General features: G+C 57.3%; 1 protein-coding gene across 4 annotated transcripts; it reads left to right on the top strand.

The window, feature by feature from the left end:
- The first annotated feature begins 936 nt into the window (after nucleotides 1–936).
- Nucleotides 937–17,303, top strand: FHOD1 (formin homology 2 domain containing 1). 4 transcript variants are annotated; one of them, XM_024978645.2, is made up of 24 exons: nucleotides 937–1,196; nucleotides 9,062–9,168; nucleotides 9,567–9,631; nucleotides 9,893–9,960; nucleotides 10,037–10,142; nucleotides 10,219–10,313; nucleotides 10,579–10,690; nucleotides 10,774–10,868; nucleotides 10,978–11,121; nucleotides 11,260–11,393; nucleotides 11,475–11,690; nucleotides 11,823–11,846; nucleotides 12,236–12,289; nucleotides 13,141–13,256; nucleotides 13,344–13,954; nucleotides 14,264–14,419; nucleotides 14,638–14,820; nucleotides 14,906–15,025; nucleotides 15,103–15,264; nucleotides 15,928–16,118; nucleotides 16,210–16,402; nucleotides 16,484–16,646; nucleotides 16,721–16,921; nucleotides 16,994–17,303. In XM_024978645.2, the coding sequence occupies exons 1-24, from the start codon at nucleotides 996–998 to the stop codon at nucleotides 17,074–17,076; spliced, it is 3,600 nt and encodes a 1,199-aa protein (XP_024834413.1). In that variant the 5' UTR covers nucleotides 937–995; the 3' UTR covers nucleotides 17,077–17,303. The 4 variants fall into 4 exon arrangements, with proteins under 4 accessions (XP_024834413.1, NP_001193268.1, XP_059733017.1 ...); XM_059877034.1 differs by having other exon boundaries at nucleotides 1,122–1,196; nucleotides 9,034–9,631; XM_059877033.1 differs by lacking the exon at nucleotides 937–1,196 and adding an exon at nucleotides 1,637–4,955 and having other exon boundaries at nucleotides 9,062–9,631.
- Nucleotides 17,304–17,319: the final 16 nt, after the last annotated feature.

The raw sequence follows: 17,319 nt of genomic DNA, 5'->3' as shown, positions 1-17,319 counted from the left end.
TTGGGCCGAATTCATCTCAGGCTGAGGAGGACTCTCCTCCTCTTCATTCACCAAATCGAGGGGCAACCGCCCTCCCTTTCCCCTAAATCAGTGAACTCTTCTCACCCTTTCCATGAGACAATGAAGAGAACGTTTCTTCTTCCCTAAACTACGAAAACCCCAGCCTATCGATTCCCTTCAAACTAAAAGGAATTCACTCAACCTTTTTCCCTGAGGGGGCATTCGGCTTATCCCGCCCTAAACTGAAAAGGACCGTTTCCCCTTTTCATTGAAGTATAGCCCATCCCTGTTCTTCCCCCAAATTGAGGGGAATCGGAATCGATTCTAGCTAGTGTTCTACCTAGCGGCCAAACTGAGTCATTCTATCCTTTTCCCAAAATTAAGAGCACCCGTCCCTCTTTCTTCTCCAACTAAGGGTAAATCATCCCACCTCCTCCTTTGAATTGAGTGTAATCTATTTTCACTTCTTGCTCCAAACTGAAAGGGACCCATCTCCTTGCTTCCTCCAAATGAAGGACGCCCATCCACTTCATACCTCAGCTGAAAGAAATCAGGACCTTCTAGTCCCTAAACCTAGGCGGACCTGGCGGGCCACGATCTGAAGAAACTTCCACCCCATCTTGCCCTAGCAGTCTCTCAAGAGAGCACAGCCTCACCGCCCCCAAGCCCAAAGAAAGCCTCTCGACGCTCTGCGCGTTCTCGCAGTGGGTGGGGGGACGCGCGAGCTCGGGTTTTCCCGGGACTAGCCTGTGAACTAACGGGACCACGATCACGCCCTCTGAATGATTGGCTGCAAGCTCCACCAACCGCAGTACGGCCCTCGACCCCGGGCGTCCGGAGACTAGTATTGGCTCCACCCCCTTTCTCGGCCCCGCCTCCGTCTGGCCCCGCCCCTCTCCCTCGGCGTCCTGCCCGGCCCCGCCTAGACAGCGAACTAGTTGAGTAGAAGCCGCGGCGCGGCCCGGACCCGCCCGGAGGCAGGCAGTGGCGGAGCCATGGCGGGCGAGGAAGACCGCGGGGACGGGGAGCCTGTATCACTGGTGACCGTGCGGGTGCAGTACCTAGAGGACACCGACCCTTTCGCATGTGCCAACTTCCCGGAGCCGCGCCGGGCCCCCACCTGCAGCCTGGACGGGGCGCTGCCCCTGGGAGCGCAGATACCCGCCCTGCACCGCCTGCTGGGGGCGCCGCTCAAGGTGAGGGGAGCCGGAGAAAGATTGGGGGCGACTGATGGTTCAGGGTCGGCTCTATGAAAGCTTTTGGGAGCCTCTCGAGGAGAGGCTGAAGCAAGCGGGTGCGCTCCTCCGGGAAAGTTTTGGGCTGGGCACCCAAGGTACACGTTGCCTGGCCGGTGGGAAACGCCTTTCGAGTTGAGGGAAACTGAAGAAGGGAGATGAAAGCTTGTACTCTGCGGCACCCAGACTGCCCTTCGAAATGAGGCCCACCTGGGGAGGCGCTCGGGGTCCGTTCCCTGCCTGTCTGCTCTGCATGGGGGTAGCGTGGGCGTTTGGGTGGTAGCGGTCCTAGAAGACGCAACTGAGGATGGACCAGCTTTCACCTGCTTTAGGTGAGGTGGGGGCGGGACCATGAGGAGGGGCGGGCCTGGGGCGGGCCACCAGAGGTGTCTTGAGGCAGGATTGGGTCCTGCCGGATAGAGTATTGTCAGTGCTGGGTGAGGCCCCGCTAGGGAGTGCCGGCGGAGGTGAGACCACAGGGTGAGGGGAGTTCCCTGGAAGCGGCCTGGCCCGGGACATCCTGAGCGCGGGAGGCTGCACTGGTGGAAAAGCCCTTTAAGTCACCGCCCCCACCATCTCCGCAGCAGCCGCCGGCCGGGGGCTGGAAGGGAAATAGCGAGCCGGGCTCATTTTAAACCGTCGGCCTGCCCTAGTTTGCCTGCACCCCAGAGCCTACTCGTGCACGGTGCCGGGAGAGGCCCTTTTGCAGATGGCCCGCCCTACCTCCCCTCCTGCTCGCCGCGCTCAGCCCCCCGCAGGCAGCCCTTTCCGGCGCATTCGGTTTCCGGGCCAGGACTCTGCGAGGCACACCACCACCTCCCGGGGTGCCTCGCCAGCCCGTCGGCACCAAATGGTGAAGCGAGAGTTGGTGGAAGTGTCCTCCCTTGCTCCCAGGCTTAGCTGGGCGCCGAGTTGCGCAAACTTGCCCCCCGGGCCTGGGGTCTCCCCTGGAATGTGCCCCAGGCGCCAGGCCCCCAGCCTGCATTCCTAGCGCTGCGGGCCTGCCCCGCCTCTGAGCGCGGGCGGGAGAAGCGCTGAGACTCGGCCTGGGGAGTGGCGCGTGTCTGAGCGGAGCTCAGGCTTCAAGGACAAGGATTGAACATAGCAGCGCATTGCCCTCTCCAGACTTTTGATGTTACCCCTCCTTGTTCTGCCCTGTTCAAAGGAGCATACCGAAGTGGACCCAAAAGAAGCACATCCAGCCAGAAGCCACCTCCCATTCAGAATGGGCGCTGGGGAGAAAGGGGTGCTGAACTGAGGCCAGGTTCCTGCCTCCAGACTCCTGGAACACCCAGTACTGAAATAAGCCTGGAGCACGACAGGGAACATAGTATTCCTCCCACCCCCCGCCTCTGGAGGACACAGCTTAGCCCTAACACTCCTTCTCAAATCAGGGGCGAGTTTGGGAGGATCATCATTACCCCTTACCTCTCCCTCTCATTTAGGGACTCATCACCACCACCGCCTCACCAGGTGCTCTGCCCTCTGTTCTCTGCTCCCTAGCTGAGAACTGGGATTGATATATGTGTGTGTGCTCAGTTGTGTCCAGCTCTTTGCGACCTCTTGGATTGTAGCTTGCCAGGCTCCTCTGTCCATGGCATTTTCTAGGCAGGAATACTAAAGCAGGTTGCCATTTTCCTGCTCTAGGGGATCTTCCTGACCCAGGGATCCAACCCTCATCTCTTGTGTATCCTGCATTGGCAGGTGGATTCTTTTACCACTGCTCCACCCGGGAAGGAAGCACCAGGATAATATGTTAAGTAACCCCCACCTCAGTCCTTTCTGATCTCCCCACTTTCATGATTTCCCACCTGGTCTACCTGAGGACTGCCATATCCCCTACAGGCAGGATAGAGGGGCCCGGACACTGGGTTACCACTGTGCCTGGAGCCAGGACTCCCTGGGGCTGGCATCTCTGCCAGGAATGGTCAGATGCACTGTGATGTGCATATCCCAAATATAAACTGTGACCACAGCCCCAGAATAGAAGGCCAGAGGAAGAAGGGCTGAGAATAGGGTAGGGGCAGGGACGTCAGAGAGCAGGGCTCCTCCTTGTAGGAACTGTCAATGACTGGTCCCTCCCCTAGTCCTGGAAGTGGTGCCCCAGGGGCACAGACATGACTCAGGCAAGCTTCCACAGCTCTCTAGAGGGGAGAGGTGGCCCCAAAACCCAGGCCTCCCCATCCCAGGCTGTAGAGTAAAAATAGGCTCACTGCTTCATCCTCTGCACAGTTGTCCAGCAGGAGAACAGTTCACAGCCAAGTGACCTCTGCTCCCATCCCCCCAACTCTGGGCACTGACCCCCTTCAACCCTGCAGACCCTGCCAGATCCCTGGGAAAGGACAGAGGCCCAACCCGCTTTCTCTCTGGGGCTCCACCCCACACACCCCATTGGGCTGTGGCTAGCCTATAGAGTTCCCTGCTGAGGGCTTCCTTTTTAAATGTTCAGAGTTTTCAGATCTGAGAAGGCCTTGCTCATTTCCTCCCAGTCTAGGAGGAAGCTCCTGGCCACAGCCTCTGACTCATCTCCTGGCCCTGGGGAGGTGGAAGGTGGGGGTGTGTCCGGGCAGTGCCTTGGGTCATGTGTAGTGTCCCCAGGGGATCTGTCTGGAGACAGGGGCCCCTGCCCCAAGGGAGAACCTCTGGCCCTGCCCCGTCTTCTTTACCCAAAGCTGCCCAGTCCCACCCTCTTTGCTACCCTTTGCCCTTCTGGGCCTGCCTCTGGAGCCCCTCCCTGATATCCCAAGGCCCTGCCACATCTGGGATGGCACAGACTTCCTTCTCCCTGGGCTCCAAGCAGAGGGACCTGGGTACTGCTCTGACCCTGATGCGAAGGCCAAAGGGGCCCCCATTCCAAGCAGCAGAGATGGCCCTAGAAATCTGTTCATTCCCAGCAACTTTGTTTCCCCAGCTGTGGCTAAACATTGCAGGGGAACAATTGTGGTACTTGTTTCCTGTCCTTGCCCCTCCCTACTCCAGCCTCAGTTTACCCCTTAGGAGCAGCTGTGGCAAAGGGGCTAAAGTGTGAACCTGACCTTCTGGGACAGGGACCATGTGGCAGGGTCCCAGAGGATTCTTAATAAGATGGGGTGCTCTGGTGATCAACTGAGCCCTTTGGAGATCTCTGGGAGACTGTAAAAGATTTTGATGTGAGCATGAGTCATGTTCTCCCCCCAGCTTTCCCTGGGGCCAGCATGTCCAATTTGCTGTTCATTCTGGGCTGCAGCCTGGTAAGGGACCCCATGATCTTGGTCCTGGCAGAAGTTGGCCCTGTTACCCCAGCAGGTACGATGTGCGAGTGTTCATTTGTGTTCCCTAGCTGGAACTGGGAGGACCAGTTTGGGGTATTTGCACAGTTCAGAAAGCTGAGGGGCATTCTCTAGCCCTTGGCAACCCCACAGGCCCCAGCCCTCACTCCACCTCCCGCCCAGGATTCCCTGGAGCATTTCCAAAGTCCGTGAACCCAAGATCAATTCAGGGAGCCCTGGTCCCATTCCTGATTGTGCAACCTGGAGCAAATTCACAGAATTTCTGAGCCTTGGTTTCCTCACCTATAGAAGGATTATCAGGAGAATCAAGGCACCAGGCAGCCCAGTATGTGGCACAGAGAAGGCATAACAAATGCGGGCTTCCACCCTCAAGGCCCATTCATGTCATCTCATTCAGGAAGCCAAAGTCCAATTGGAGACCCAAGATAAAAGGGAGGAAAGAAAATGACAGGTCAGTATTGCTGATAAACATAGATGCTAAAATCCTCAACAAAATGCTATCAAATAGAATCCAACAACACATTAAAGGATCATGCACCACAATCAAGTGGGGTTTTCCCCAGGGATGCAAGGATTCTTCACAAATCAATCATGTGATACACCATATTAACAAATTAAAATAGAAAACATGAGAACACAAGGTCTTAGGAAAGGAGAAGAAACAGTTAAATTATTTCCTAAAACAAGAATCCTTCAGCATGTAATTCTTCACTTTTCTCCATCTTCCTTGCCCCTGGCATTCTCACCCAATTATACTGTTATGAAAAATATTGGGGAGTAGACACCATGGTCCCCTAAGCTTGCCCTGAATGTAAAACCACATGTGACAAGTTGGTTTGAGCTGCCAGAAAAGCCTGAGTCCAAGGAATGAAGAGAAAAATGGGCAAGACAGAGGTAGGAAATTAAGAGGTACAAGCTGCTATATATAAAATAAGTTACAAAGGCTTCCTCAATGGCTCAGATGGTAAAGAATCCTCTTTACCTGGGGGATCGATCCTGGGTTCGATCCCTGAGGCAGGAAGATCCCCTGGAGGAGGGCATGGCAACCCACTCTAGTATTCTTGCCTGGAGAATCCCATGGACTGAGGAGCTTAGCGGGCTATAGTCCATAGGGTTGCAAAGTGTCAGACATAACTGAGTGAGCATGCATGCTTGCATGCACAAGAATATATAGTACAGCATAGGGAATATAGCTAGTATTTTATAATAACTTTAAATAAAATATCTTTATTTTTTTTTATTTTGGCTGCACCACACGGCTTATGGGATGACCAGTGGCTGAACTGGGGCCCTTGGTAGTGAAAGCTTGGAGTCCTAACCACTGGACCACCAAGGAATTCCCAAGCATAATCTTTACAAATTGTGGACTACTACGTTGTACACCTGAAACTTATACAATATTGTAAAATCAATACCTCAATAAGAATAAGCAGATAAATAGAGAAAAATGAGCTAGAGCTGGGAGCCTCCACCCCAAGGCAAACATCAGAGAAGTGAGGAAGACAAGAGCCTGGAGGCAATCCGAGATATGGGCCTATGCTTACCCTGTGCTGACCCCAGGCACTGTCAGCAGGGACCAGAGTTTGGGCTGCCTCCAGGCTGGCCCAGCCCCAGGGTGCGAGAAACAAGGCCCAGAGGGTTGGCGCTCAGAAGGGTGACCCCAGGAAGGGGCCAGGGCTGTGAGGGACAAGCAGCACCCAGCTGGCAGGAAGTCTCCACTCTTTGCAGCTTGCCTGACCCCGGCCCCCACTCCATCTCCCCAGAACAGACAGCTAGAAGTGAGGGGAGGGGAATCATCCTAGAGGCTCTGGACCTCCCCCCAAGAACTGGGGCCTAGGCAGAATAAGATAGGCAAAGTGGCTGGAAAAGCCATGGCTACCATCACAGAGAGAAAGGGGCTCATCTGAGGAGGCGGGGGGTGCTGGAGCATTCAGTCTTCAGGACCCTGCCCCAAAGGGACGTGGGCATCCCAGGGGTTCTGAAAGGAAAGGGCCATTCTCAGCTCACAGAATTAGAGCCTGGATGTGGGCCTGCAGGAGGGGAAGAGAATGTTCTGTGGATGTGCTCACCTGTGCACAGCCAGTAGCATGTGTATGTGTGTGTGTGTGTGGACCCTGCCTGACCATATACTTGGGTGTGTGAGCTGCTACCAGGCATACTCTGCTCACCCCTCCAGTGTTTACCTTCATAGTCTCCTCTCAGCACCCGAGGCTGTGCTTCTACATTTATTCGTGACCTTTTTCTGAGTCAAACCTGCCTACCTCCCCAACAGAGTTGGAAGACAGGGAAGGCAAAGGCAGTAGCTTGTTCCCTGTTGTGTCCTGAGCACCTAAAACTAGCCAGGTTCGTGAATATTTGAATGAATGAGCTCTTCTACATGTGTGTGACTTGAGGGATCTCTGAGCGAGGGTTGTGGCTTTGGGGTCCCAGAGTCTTCCAGTCCAAAGTGGAAGGAGATGTGGCTGTGCCTGGCTGGGGGTGGAGTAAGGTGGCTGCTGAGTCACTGTGTGGGAAGAGGGATCAAGAGAAACGCGGGACTGCCCTTAGCTGAGCTGGCCCCAGACAAAGTTCCTCAGCCCTGGGGCCTTGCCTCTCTATCGCAGGGCCCATTCCCAGTAGGCCCTGGAGAGGATGACTCTGCTCCCAGGGAGGGGAGAGAGGCCAGGCCCGCCCAAGGCGCCCAGGGGAGGGCAGGCAGCCAAGCAGGAAGTGGGACAGAACAGGCTGGAGTGTTTGTCCTATGTCCTATGTCCCACGCAGGAACCCAGGGAGGGGGGGTGTCACCCAAGGGCCTTACAGGCTGAACTGCCAGGAAGGAGCCGGGTCAGGCTCTCAGGCATGAGCAAGAATACTAAGCGGAGGCAGGACAGGGGCAGGAGCCGGACTCCCTTAACCCCATGGGACCGAGGGCAGCTGGAAACCTTGGGCTGGGTCCAGAGAAGGGCAGGGCTGACAGAACAACAAGGCACATGTTGAGGTTGACTTGCCCAGTAAGATGGAGACCAGAAGACGCCCTGCCTCTTCAGAGGTGGGCTTTCCCTGGGCCTCTCAAGTCAAGAGAACTTAGCTGAGCCCTGCACACTGGCATGGTGCTGTGGAGGAGGTGGCGAGGAGAGGCACAGTGCTGCCCTCAGACTCTCCGGAGTCACCTCAATAGGCTTCTCTACCGGCATTTCTCAAGGGGCCAAGCATCCTGCCTGGTGGTGGTGGTGGTGGTCCCAGTGGTAACTGTGTGGAGCCAGGCTTGGGTGGGTGGAAGGCATGGGCAGTGAACTCATGGATGGAGCATGTACTTACTTGTTACACTTCAGGTTCCAGGGACCCACTATAGGCTGACTATGAAAGTGAAAGTGTTAGTCGCTCAGTCACGTCCAACTCTTCGCCACCCCATAGACTGTAGCCTGCCAGGCTCCTCTGTCCATGGAATCCTCCAGGCAAGAATACTGTAGTGGGTTGCCATCTCCTTCTCTAGGGAATCGTCCCGACCCAGGAATTGAACCCGGGTCTCCTGTATAGTAGGTGGATTCTTTATCATCTGAGCCACCAGGGCAGCCCTCAGTAGGCTGACTGAGTTACACTCTAAAATCTGGTGCTCAATAGGCCTCTTGGAGGCCTCTGAGGTTTAGCTAGGACCGTGGGGACTGTCTGAGTCTTTGCATCAACTGAGCAACTAAATTGAACTGTGGGGACTGTAGCCATTTGGGGACAGAGCAAAGACTCTCAGGCCTGGAGGGACTGGGAGCCCTTCTCACTATCTTGACTTGGGGTGACACTCATCCTCCCCGAGCTGGGTTTGCACCTCCCAGCATTCTTTTTGTTTTTTTCTCCCAACATTCTTAACACTTTGTCCTTGGACTTGAATGCTTGTGGCTGCAACTTATCACCCCACAGAGCTGTGAACTTCCTTGAAGGCAGGAACTTCCTCCTATCTTGTCTCCATCCCCCTTCCTCATTCATGTGCATTGGCTCAACAACCATTTAGGGAGCATTTGCTGTGCCCCAAGTGTGTGCTAGGCTCTGCAGATGTCGTATGGACAAGACAGACATGGTGCCTGGACTCAGAGTAATCACAGTGGGGAGGGATCCTAGTGCCTAGGATGTGCTGATGCCATGTGGAAGGCCTCAGAGGAGGGTTCACATGAGGGCTGGAGGGATTTGCATAGCAATGGCTAGAGGAGTCCAAGAAGGCTTTGCAAAAAGGCATTATCTGATAATTCCCTGGTGGTTCAGTGGTTAGGACTCTGGGTTTTCACTGCCGAGAGTGCAAGTTCAAACTCTGATCAGGGAACTAAGATTCTGCAAGCTGCATGGGCACAGCCCCCCAAAAGCATTATCTAATCAGAAACCTAAAAAATTGGGTAGGTGTGAGCCACGAGAAAGCTCTTTGCCTGGGTTTTGCACAGAGTAGGCCCAAGAGAACTGACTGCTCAGGGAATGCATGGCTGCAGTGCAGGCCTCTGCCAGTACCCTGGGTGGGGAGGTAGGAGGTCATGGGCTCTCCATGCATAATCCTGCCACCTCTTCCCCAGCCCTGACAGCTGGTCCCTTTGCCCCCAGCTCGAGGACTGTGCTCTGCAAGTGTCTCCATCTGGATATTACCTGGACCCTGAGCTGTCCCTGGAAGAGCAGCGGGAGATGTTGGAGGGCTTCTTTGAAGAGATCAGGTCAGAGCGGATGGGGTCAGGAAGGCGAGGCTGGCTCCCACCCTTGCCGCCATGCTGGAGGGGCTGGCTCAGGGGTCAGCGGCCAAGATACCTGATCTCTAGCCAGGGCTGTGGGTCACCTCCTGCTGCCCAGGGGAACTGTGCCAGGGGAATCCCAAGGCCTGGCCAGTGTTACCTGCTGCCTGGGATGGGAGTGGGGGCTCACCCACATAACTGAGATGCCTGTGTTTGCGCAAACCCTCCTATCTGAACAACCCCTGGGCTCAGAGAAGCAGCTGGTGATGAAGGAGCTGGGCCAGGGAGGGTTGGCATGCGGGGAGGTCTTTGGCTGCCTTGGCATGAATGGAGGGACCCCAAGGAAAGGGCTGGGAACTGCTGACTGGGCTACTTGATTCCAGCAAAGGGCGGAAGCCTACTCTGATCCTGCGAACCCAGCTCTCCGTGAGGGTCAATGCCATCTTAGGTGAGTGTGTGAGGATATCAGCATATCCAGCAATTATACCCTCTTCATACACCGCGCTTCCCAGTTGGCTCAGTTTCTTTCAGGCCTGTGCTGGACAGTGGACAGGACAGATGAGAGGCAGGATGTGTTTCCCCTCCTATTCCTGTCCTGACCCCTTCTCCCAGGGCCAGGGCAGCTGCTGGACTGTGATAAGTGTTGCCCAGAGTCAGGGAGTTGTGATTGTGTCCCCTTGAGATTTCCATGCCCACCTACCCCTTGCAGAAAAGTTGTATGGCTCCAGTGGCCCTGAGCTCCGCCGCTCCCTCTTCTCACTAAAGCAGATCTTCCAGGTGAGGCTCAGAGGTGGGCCGGGGGTGGGCATCCAGGCTGAGCCCCACCCCACTAAACCCCCCTTGGTGCCCCCAGGAGGACAAGGACCTGGTGCCTGAATTCGTGCACTCTGAGGGGCTGAGTTGCCTGACCCGCGTGGGCGCCGCTGCTGACCACAACTACCAGAGCTACATCCTCCGAGGTCAGCCCCACCCCTCTCCCATGATCCCTGCCTTCAGTGACCCCTTCCTGACCTCTTCTTGTCCCTGTGTCCCCAGCCCTAGGCCAGCTGATGCTGTTTGTGGATGGGATGCTGGGGGTGGTGGCCCACACTGAGACTGTGCAGTGGCTGTACACGCTGTGTGCCAGCCTGGTAAGTGGCCTTCCACCCAGCCACGCACCCTTTTCCCACTGCCTCTCTCTGGCCCTTAGTTTCCTCAGCAAAGTGGGCTGGAATGGAGTGGGTCTGTGGCCCCTCTAAGCCTCAAAGGCAGTTCAACACCTGGTCCTACAGATGGCTCTTTCTGCTTAGACTGTCCTCTCTGGGTCCAGCCCCCCCGAGCCCTTTCTCCTCCCCACCAGGAGCCAGCACAGGTCTGGCCCCAGCCCCACTCACACGTGGTGACCCCTCCCCCCAGTCCCGCTTGGTGGTGAAGACAGCCCTGAAACTGCTACTGGTGTTCGTGGAATACTCTGAGAGCAACGCACCGCTGTTCATCCGTGCAGTCAACTCTGTGGCCAGCACCACGGGTCAGAGACTGTCCCTCCCTCCACCGCTGGGAACCCTCTCTCCTACTTGTTCCCACGTGAACTCTCCCCTTTCTGGGTGGCAGGTGCTCCTCCGTGGGCCAATTTGGTGTCCATCCTGGAGGAGAAGAACGGCACTGACCCCGAGCTGCTGGTGTACACTGTAACCCTCATCAACAAGGTGGGATGTGGGGAGCCAAGGGGGAACCCAGGGCCATCCTAGGCCGCTCAGTCTCTTGTCCTCTGATCTGCATCAGCTTCAGCCTTGCCCTCCTATCCCCACCCTCCAGACTCTGGCAGCCCTCCCGGACCAGGACTCCTTCTACGACGTGACGGATGCACTGGAGCAGCAGGGCATGGAAGCACTGGTCCAGCACCACTTGGGCAAGGCGGGCACTGACGTCGACCTGCGAGCCCAACTTGTACTCTATGAGGTGGGCTGGGCCATCAGGGCTGGAGAGAGGAGGGGAAGGAGGGGCTGAAGGGGAGAAAAGAGAGGGGGCGCCATTATCCAGGGCCCCACTCCATCGAGTTGGGCCTCAGCCACTCCCTTCTGGGCCCAACTCTGCTAGAACGCCCTGCGGTTGGAGGATGGAGACCTCGAAGAAGCCGTCACAGGTGGGCGGCGCACCACCCGCCGAAAACCTTCCTCAGAGGAGGGCAAGAGGAGCCGCCGATCTCTAGAAGTGCGCTCCCCAGAGCCTGGGTAAGAACAAGTTACCTCGGCGCCTGGGGAGGGGTGGATCAGCCAGGAATAGCCCCGCCTCCTGACAGGCCACACCTCCAGCTCCACAGGCCCCGCCTCTCCGGTCGTCTCCACCTCCGCTGCCAGCCCGGTCCTGCCAACCAGCCCCACCTCCTGCCCCGTAGGCCCCGCCTCACCTCCAAGCCCCGCCTCCAGCCCCGTGGGCCCTGCCTCTGGCCTCCATAGCACCTTGAGACTCTTTCCTAGCGTCTCCGTGGCGCCCTCATCCGACAGCTCCTGTGAAAGGAGCGTCTACAAGTAAGTAGGGAGATAGAGGCTGTCGTGGGAGACTTCTCTCCATCTGTCCCTCCTCTCTGCGCCCTTCCACGGGCCCTCCGCCTCCTCTGCCCGAACTTCTCTGCCAAACGCGTGCTTTCTCTTTCTTTCCAGACTTCACCAAACTGCTCCTGTTTGGTAAGTGACTGCTGGGGGGTGGGGTTCGGCTCTGACTGGACCTCGTCCTTCTGCGGCTTTTCTTCATCTCTTTCTGGCATTCCACCTGTATTGTCAATGTCATCTGTCTCTCTACCCCCTTCTGTCTCAGTTTCTCTGTCACTGTCTGTGACTCTCTCATTTCGCTGTCTTTGTCTTTTACTGCACCCTGTCCTGCGTCATGTCCGTCTCTCCTCTCCATTTCCAGTTTCCTCGCATCACGCCTCCCCCACTCCCTCCTATTCCCATTGTGACTGGGAAGGGACCCCTGATATCACTGCCCGGCTCTGTGTGGGTGTGAGCAACTGGGCACTGTGGGGTGGAGCAGGCACCACAGTTACCATTTCTTCCTCTCATCCCCCCCGACCCAGGGCCCCTGAGAGCCCACCTGTCCCCCAGGTCCCTACTGGGGAGGCCAGGCTGGAGTAAGTACAGAGGCCAGCCTGCCAGGCCTGCCATGTGCTCAGGGCTTCAGCATTGCTTCCCCCAGCGGGGGTTCCATGTGCCTGATGCAACCAGAGCTGGGGGGCTCTCTCAGACTTATGCCTCCTCAGATACCCAAGAACTAAGCACTGGAAAACAGCTCACTGGGGTCATAGAGGTCCCTGTGCTTTAACCGTGGCACCTTAACAGCTTTGACCAGTGATGAGGATGTGAATTCCCAACCTGGAGCTGATTCTGGATCCTCAGCCCAGGATTAGTGCTGGGAGGGACCTAGGGTGCTACGCAGTGCGGAGGTGGAGGAGCAACCTCTGTCTAAGGGCAGGACAGAGACTGAGTGCCAGCAGAGGCTGGAGGGGCCAAAAGAGACGGGATCACCTTCATTATGTCAACATAAACTGAGCGCCTGTCATTTACCAGGCCCCTTTCTAGGCATCGGTCATGGCTCTTGGAAGCTGCCAGACCTGCCAAGGGAGGGACAGCCTGGTGTGGCCATTGGGACAGCTAGCCCCTTCCCCTGCTCTAAGGGTCCTTGTCTAGAATCAGAACAGTGAGCATGAGCATGAACAACAGCAAGACTGCAAGTTAGATGTCACGTAAAAGTTTTCCCATTTGTTGACCTAGGAGTACTGGGTTGGTAGCGACCTCCCCAAACGTGGAAGACTGAATGGGGACTGGCCTTTGGCAGATCCTGGTCTGCTCAGCGCATGGACGGTTCCCTGTGTGTCTGTGTGTGCCTGCAAGTAGGGGCAGTGCCCAGGGGCCCAGCAAGGCATGCGCACCACCCTGGGCTGGGGTATGTCAGACACCTTCACTGACAAGTTCCTCCCCCCAGAGCCCGGTTCCTGGAGAATGTAGCAGCAGCAGAAACAGAAAAGCAGGCTGCGCTGGCCCAGGGCCGGGCAGAAACATTGGCCGGTGCCATGCCGGATGATATGGACGGGTGTCCAGGTGAGTGGGTAGGTGGGCAGTATCCACCCACGTTGCCCTGTTGCTCTAGAGAAGACATGACACTGACAGCTGCTTCCCTTTGTCTAGACACCCGAGAATCAAGGTACTCTCAGGAACCCACCCTTGCACCCAGGACACCCCAGAGTGCTGCCCCCCGAATCCTGCTGTGTGCCCAGCAGAGCCTTGAGCCAGAGCCCAGGGAGCCATTGGCCCCACCAAGCCCCAAGGCTGAGCCTGTGTGGGAGCTCCCTGCCCGTGTACCCAGGCTATGCATTGGGGACCTGGACTTCTCAGATCTGGGGGAGGATGAAGACCAGGACATGCTGAACATGGAGTCTGTGGAGGCGGAGAAAGGGATCCCACCCCCACCGCCCCCCCCACCCCTGCTCTCTGGAAGCCTCCCACCTCCTCCACCTCCACCTCCCCCACCCCTCAAAAGCCCCTTCCCACCAACCCCACCCCCACCCCCTGCTGCCCCTCTTCCCCACTCAGCACCTGATGGCCCTGCCCTCCCCACCAAGAGGAAGACAGTAAAACTCTTCTGGCGGGAGCTAAAGTTGGCTGGAGTCCGTGGAGGCTCTGGCAGTCGCTTTGGGCCCAGCCCCACCCTGTGGGCCTCACTAGAGCCTGTCTCGGTGGATACAGCCCGGCTAGAACACCTGTTTGAGTCCCGAGCCAAGGACATGTTGCCTTCCAAAGTAAGCACATCCTCATCTGTGGGGTAACCCCAGGGGAGAGGGGAGGGAGCCAGAGCTCAAGGGTCTGAACTGCTGGGGAAACTGAGGCAAAGAAAGGAGGAGGGACTTGTCTGAGGTCCTTCAATGAGGGTTTAGCCCATCCCTAACTAGCATCTAAGCCCATCCCAAGGCCTTGCACATCCCAGAGCCCTGGCTGTGGGGTAATTGCACCATTTGGGCTACTGAGAGTGGGGCCTTGGTGTGCCCTCTTAGGTTGTTGCCCGTTAGACCCTTTCCCAGTCTTATACTGCCCTTCCCACAATGTCAAAGAAAGCTGGTGAGGGCCGCCGTACAATGACCACAGTGCTGGACCCCAAGCGCAGCAATGCCATCAACATCGGCCTAACCACACTGCCACCTGTGCACGTGATCAAGGCTGCCCTGCTCAACTTTGATGAGTTTGCTGTAAGCAAGGATGGCATCGAGGTAGGGATACACAGTGAGGGGTGTGGGGAGCTGGGCCCTCTCCTTTGGTTGGTGGCCACTTCCTGTCCCTCCAGTGGTGGGCATGGGCTTGGCATTTCTGCAGAGCAGTCCTCAGACTCTGGGACTGCCCCAGATGACCTAGGGAGGAGTCAAGGTCAATACCCAAGGCCTCAGGCCAGCACTGAGTGGCCTCTGTGGGATGGTGGGTGCATTCTTAGAAGCTACTGACCATGATGCCCACGGAGGAGGAGCGGCAGAAGATCGAGGAGGCCCAGCTGGCCAATCCCGACGTACCCTTGGGCCCAGCCGAGAATTTCCTGATGACTCTCGCCTCCATCGGGGGCCTGGCTGCCCGCCTACAACTCTGGGCCTTCAAACTGGATTATGACAGCATGGAGCGGGTACTTGGGTCACGGGATGGGACAGGCAGTAGGGACATAGGAGCATGATGACCGTGTAGTCTGAGTCCCTGATCTCCCCTACCAGGAAATTGCAGAGCCACTGTTCGACCTGAAAGTGGGCATGGAACAACTGGTGCAAAATGCCACCTTCCGCTGCATCCTGGCCACCCTGCTGGCTGTGGGCAACTTCCTCAATGGCTCCCAGGTGAGTTGATAGCCTGTGAGGGTGGGGACCGGGACTCTGGAGCCGCCCGGGCCCAGGCTCAGATGGGGTCATTTCAGAGCAGCGGCTTTGAGCTGAGCTACCTGGAGAAGGTGTCAGAAGTGAAGGACACGGTGCGCCGCCAGCCCCTGCTGCACCACCTGTGCGCCCTGGTGCTGCAGGCCCGGCCTGACTCCTCCGACCTGTACTCGGAGATCCCCGCCCTGGCCCGCTGCGCCAAGGTCAGCACCCGACCTCTACTCAGAAATCCCTGTCCTGGCCCGCTGCGCCAAGGTCAGCACCCAACGGGCCTGACTAAGGCTGGCCATGGCGCAAGGGGTACCGCTTCCCTCCCTCCCCCCGAGTGGGCTGCCGGGCCAGGGCTTGCTCAGGTTCCAGGCTTGTGTGTGGGCTCTGTCCTCTGCCAGAAACACTCTTCTCTTAGCCTGGCTACACCTACTCAGTTTTGGGTCTGTTTAGCTGCCACTTATCCCAGGAAGGGGCTTCCCTGGTGGCTCACATGGTAAAAGAATTTGCCCGCAATGCAGGAGACCCAGGTTCGATCCCTGGGTCAGGAAGATCCCCTGGAGGAGGGAATAGCAACCCACTCTAGTATTCTTGCCTGGAGAATCCTATGGGCAGAGGAGCCTGGTGGGCTACAGTCCATGGGGTCAAAAAGAGTTAGACATGACTGAGCAGCGAACACTTTCACTATCCCAAGAAACCTCTATTCCCTACTGTATCACATGGACTTGCTAGTCTCTTGCAGGAGACTGGGAGCTTTTGGAGGGCAGGGGTCGGATCTGCTGTTTGCTCAGGACCCAGGCTGACCATCCCAGCACAGAGGTAGCCTTAGGCAGTGTCTTTCTGTGGGGGGATTGCATGTTTACCCCTTGCTTTTCCAGGTGGACTTTGAGCAGCTGACTGAGAACCTGGGGCAGCTGGAGCGCCGGAGCCGGGCAGCTGAAGACAGCCTGCGGAGCCTGACCAAGCATGATCTGGCTCCAGCCCTGCGTGCCCGCCTCACCCACTTCCTGGTGCACTGTACCCGCCGTGTTGCCATGCTGAGGGTCGTACACCGCCGTGTCTGCAACAGGTGGGGGCATTGCAGAGAGAGGCAAGACCGCCACCACCATCCCTCAGACCCCAAGCAGGACTCAGACCTCCTTCCCATTCCACCCACCTAGGTTCCATGCCTTCCTGCTGTACCTGGGGTACACGGCAGAGGCAGCCCGTGAGGTCCGCATCATGCAGTTTTGCCACACGCTGCGGGAGTTCGCACTGGAGTATCGGACCTGCCGGGACCGGGTGCTGCAGCAGCAACAGAAGCGGGCCACATACCGTGAGCGCAACAAGACTCGGGGACGTATGATCACTGAGGTGGGTGTGCCTTCCAGTCTTGACTGCCACCCCCGTGGTTTTCTTCTTCTACACCCCATTCACCCCTTTCCCCCTCTCTAGACAGAGAAGTTCTCAGGTGTGGCTGGGGAAACCCCCAGCAAGCCATCTGTCCCTGTGGCTGTGAGCAGTGGGCCAGGAGAAGGTGATGCTGATAGTCACGCCACCATGAAGAGTCTGCTGGCCAGCAAGCCTGAGGATGCCACACATGGCCGTCGCAGCAGAGGTGGGACCAGTGGCTGCTGGGGGCAGTGGGCTCTGGGGCCACTCTAGCCTGACCTTTTTACCTGGCTCCCACAGGCATGGTCCAGAGCAGCTCCCCAGTCATGCCTACAGCAGTGGGGCCCTCCACTGTACCCCCGGAAGAACCTCCAGGCTCCAGTTTACCCAGTGACACTTCAGATGAGATCATGGACCTGCTGGTGCAGTCAGTGACCAAGAGCAGCCCCCGTGCCTTAGCTGCTAGGGAACGCAAGCGTTCCCGTGGCAACCGCAAGTCTTGTGAGTATTCCCTGCATGCCCACTGCCCGCCTTAACCCCATCAAGCCCCACCAACCCTGCTCTGTCTTGCAGTGAGACGGACGCTGAAGAGCGGGCTGGGAGAGGATCTGGTGCAGGCACTTGGACTGAGCAAGGGTCCTGGCCTGGAAGTGTGAAGATGCTGCCTCCGGGACCCCTATCTGGGCCACAGCCCGCAGTGCAGGAGACTACAGTGAGGAGGCACCAAAGCAGAATTCTGGGCCTCTTCTCAACTCTAGGGCCACTCTGGGCCTGTGGCCAGTGCCGTAAGCAGTATTAGCTGTGTGTGCCTGTGTGGATGTGCGTGTGCATGTGTGAGCTCCCCGGATACATGGAGCACAATAAAGTTTTCCTAGCCAGTCAAGAGTCTTTTTCTTCCT

The sequence above is a fragment of the Bos taurus genome, chromosome 18 (assembly GCF_002263795.3).
Source record: "Bos taurus isolate L1 Dominette 01449 registration number 42190680 breed Hereford chromosome 18, ARS-UCD2.0, whole genome shotgun sequence".
In the NCBI taxonomy this organism is placed as follows: Eukaryota; Metazoa; Chordata; class Mammalia; order Artiodactyla; family Bovidae; genus Bos; species Bos taurus.
Note: the sequence above shows the minus strand (reverse complement) of the source record. Positions and strands in the feature narration are given on the sequence as shown.

Bases quoted from the DNA above. Each gene is read 5' to 3' on its own strand.
- FHOD1 (XM_024978645.2), top strand. From the start codon at position 996: ATGGCGGGCGAGGAAGACCGCGGGGACGGGGAGCCTGTATCACTGGTG. The intron at 11,691-11,822 runs GTAAGTAGGGAG...CTTTCTTTCCAG, and splicing joins TGTGAAAGGAGCGTCTACAA to ACTTCACCAAACTGCTCCTG. The intron at 15,026-15,102 runs GTGAGTTGATAG...GGGTCATTTCAG, and splicing joins ACTTCCTCAATGGCTCCCAG to AGCAGCGGCTTTGAGCTGAG.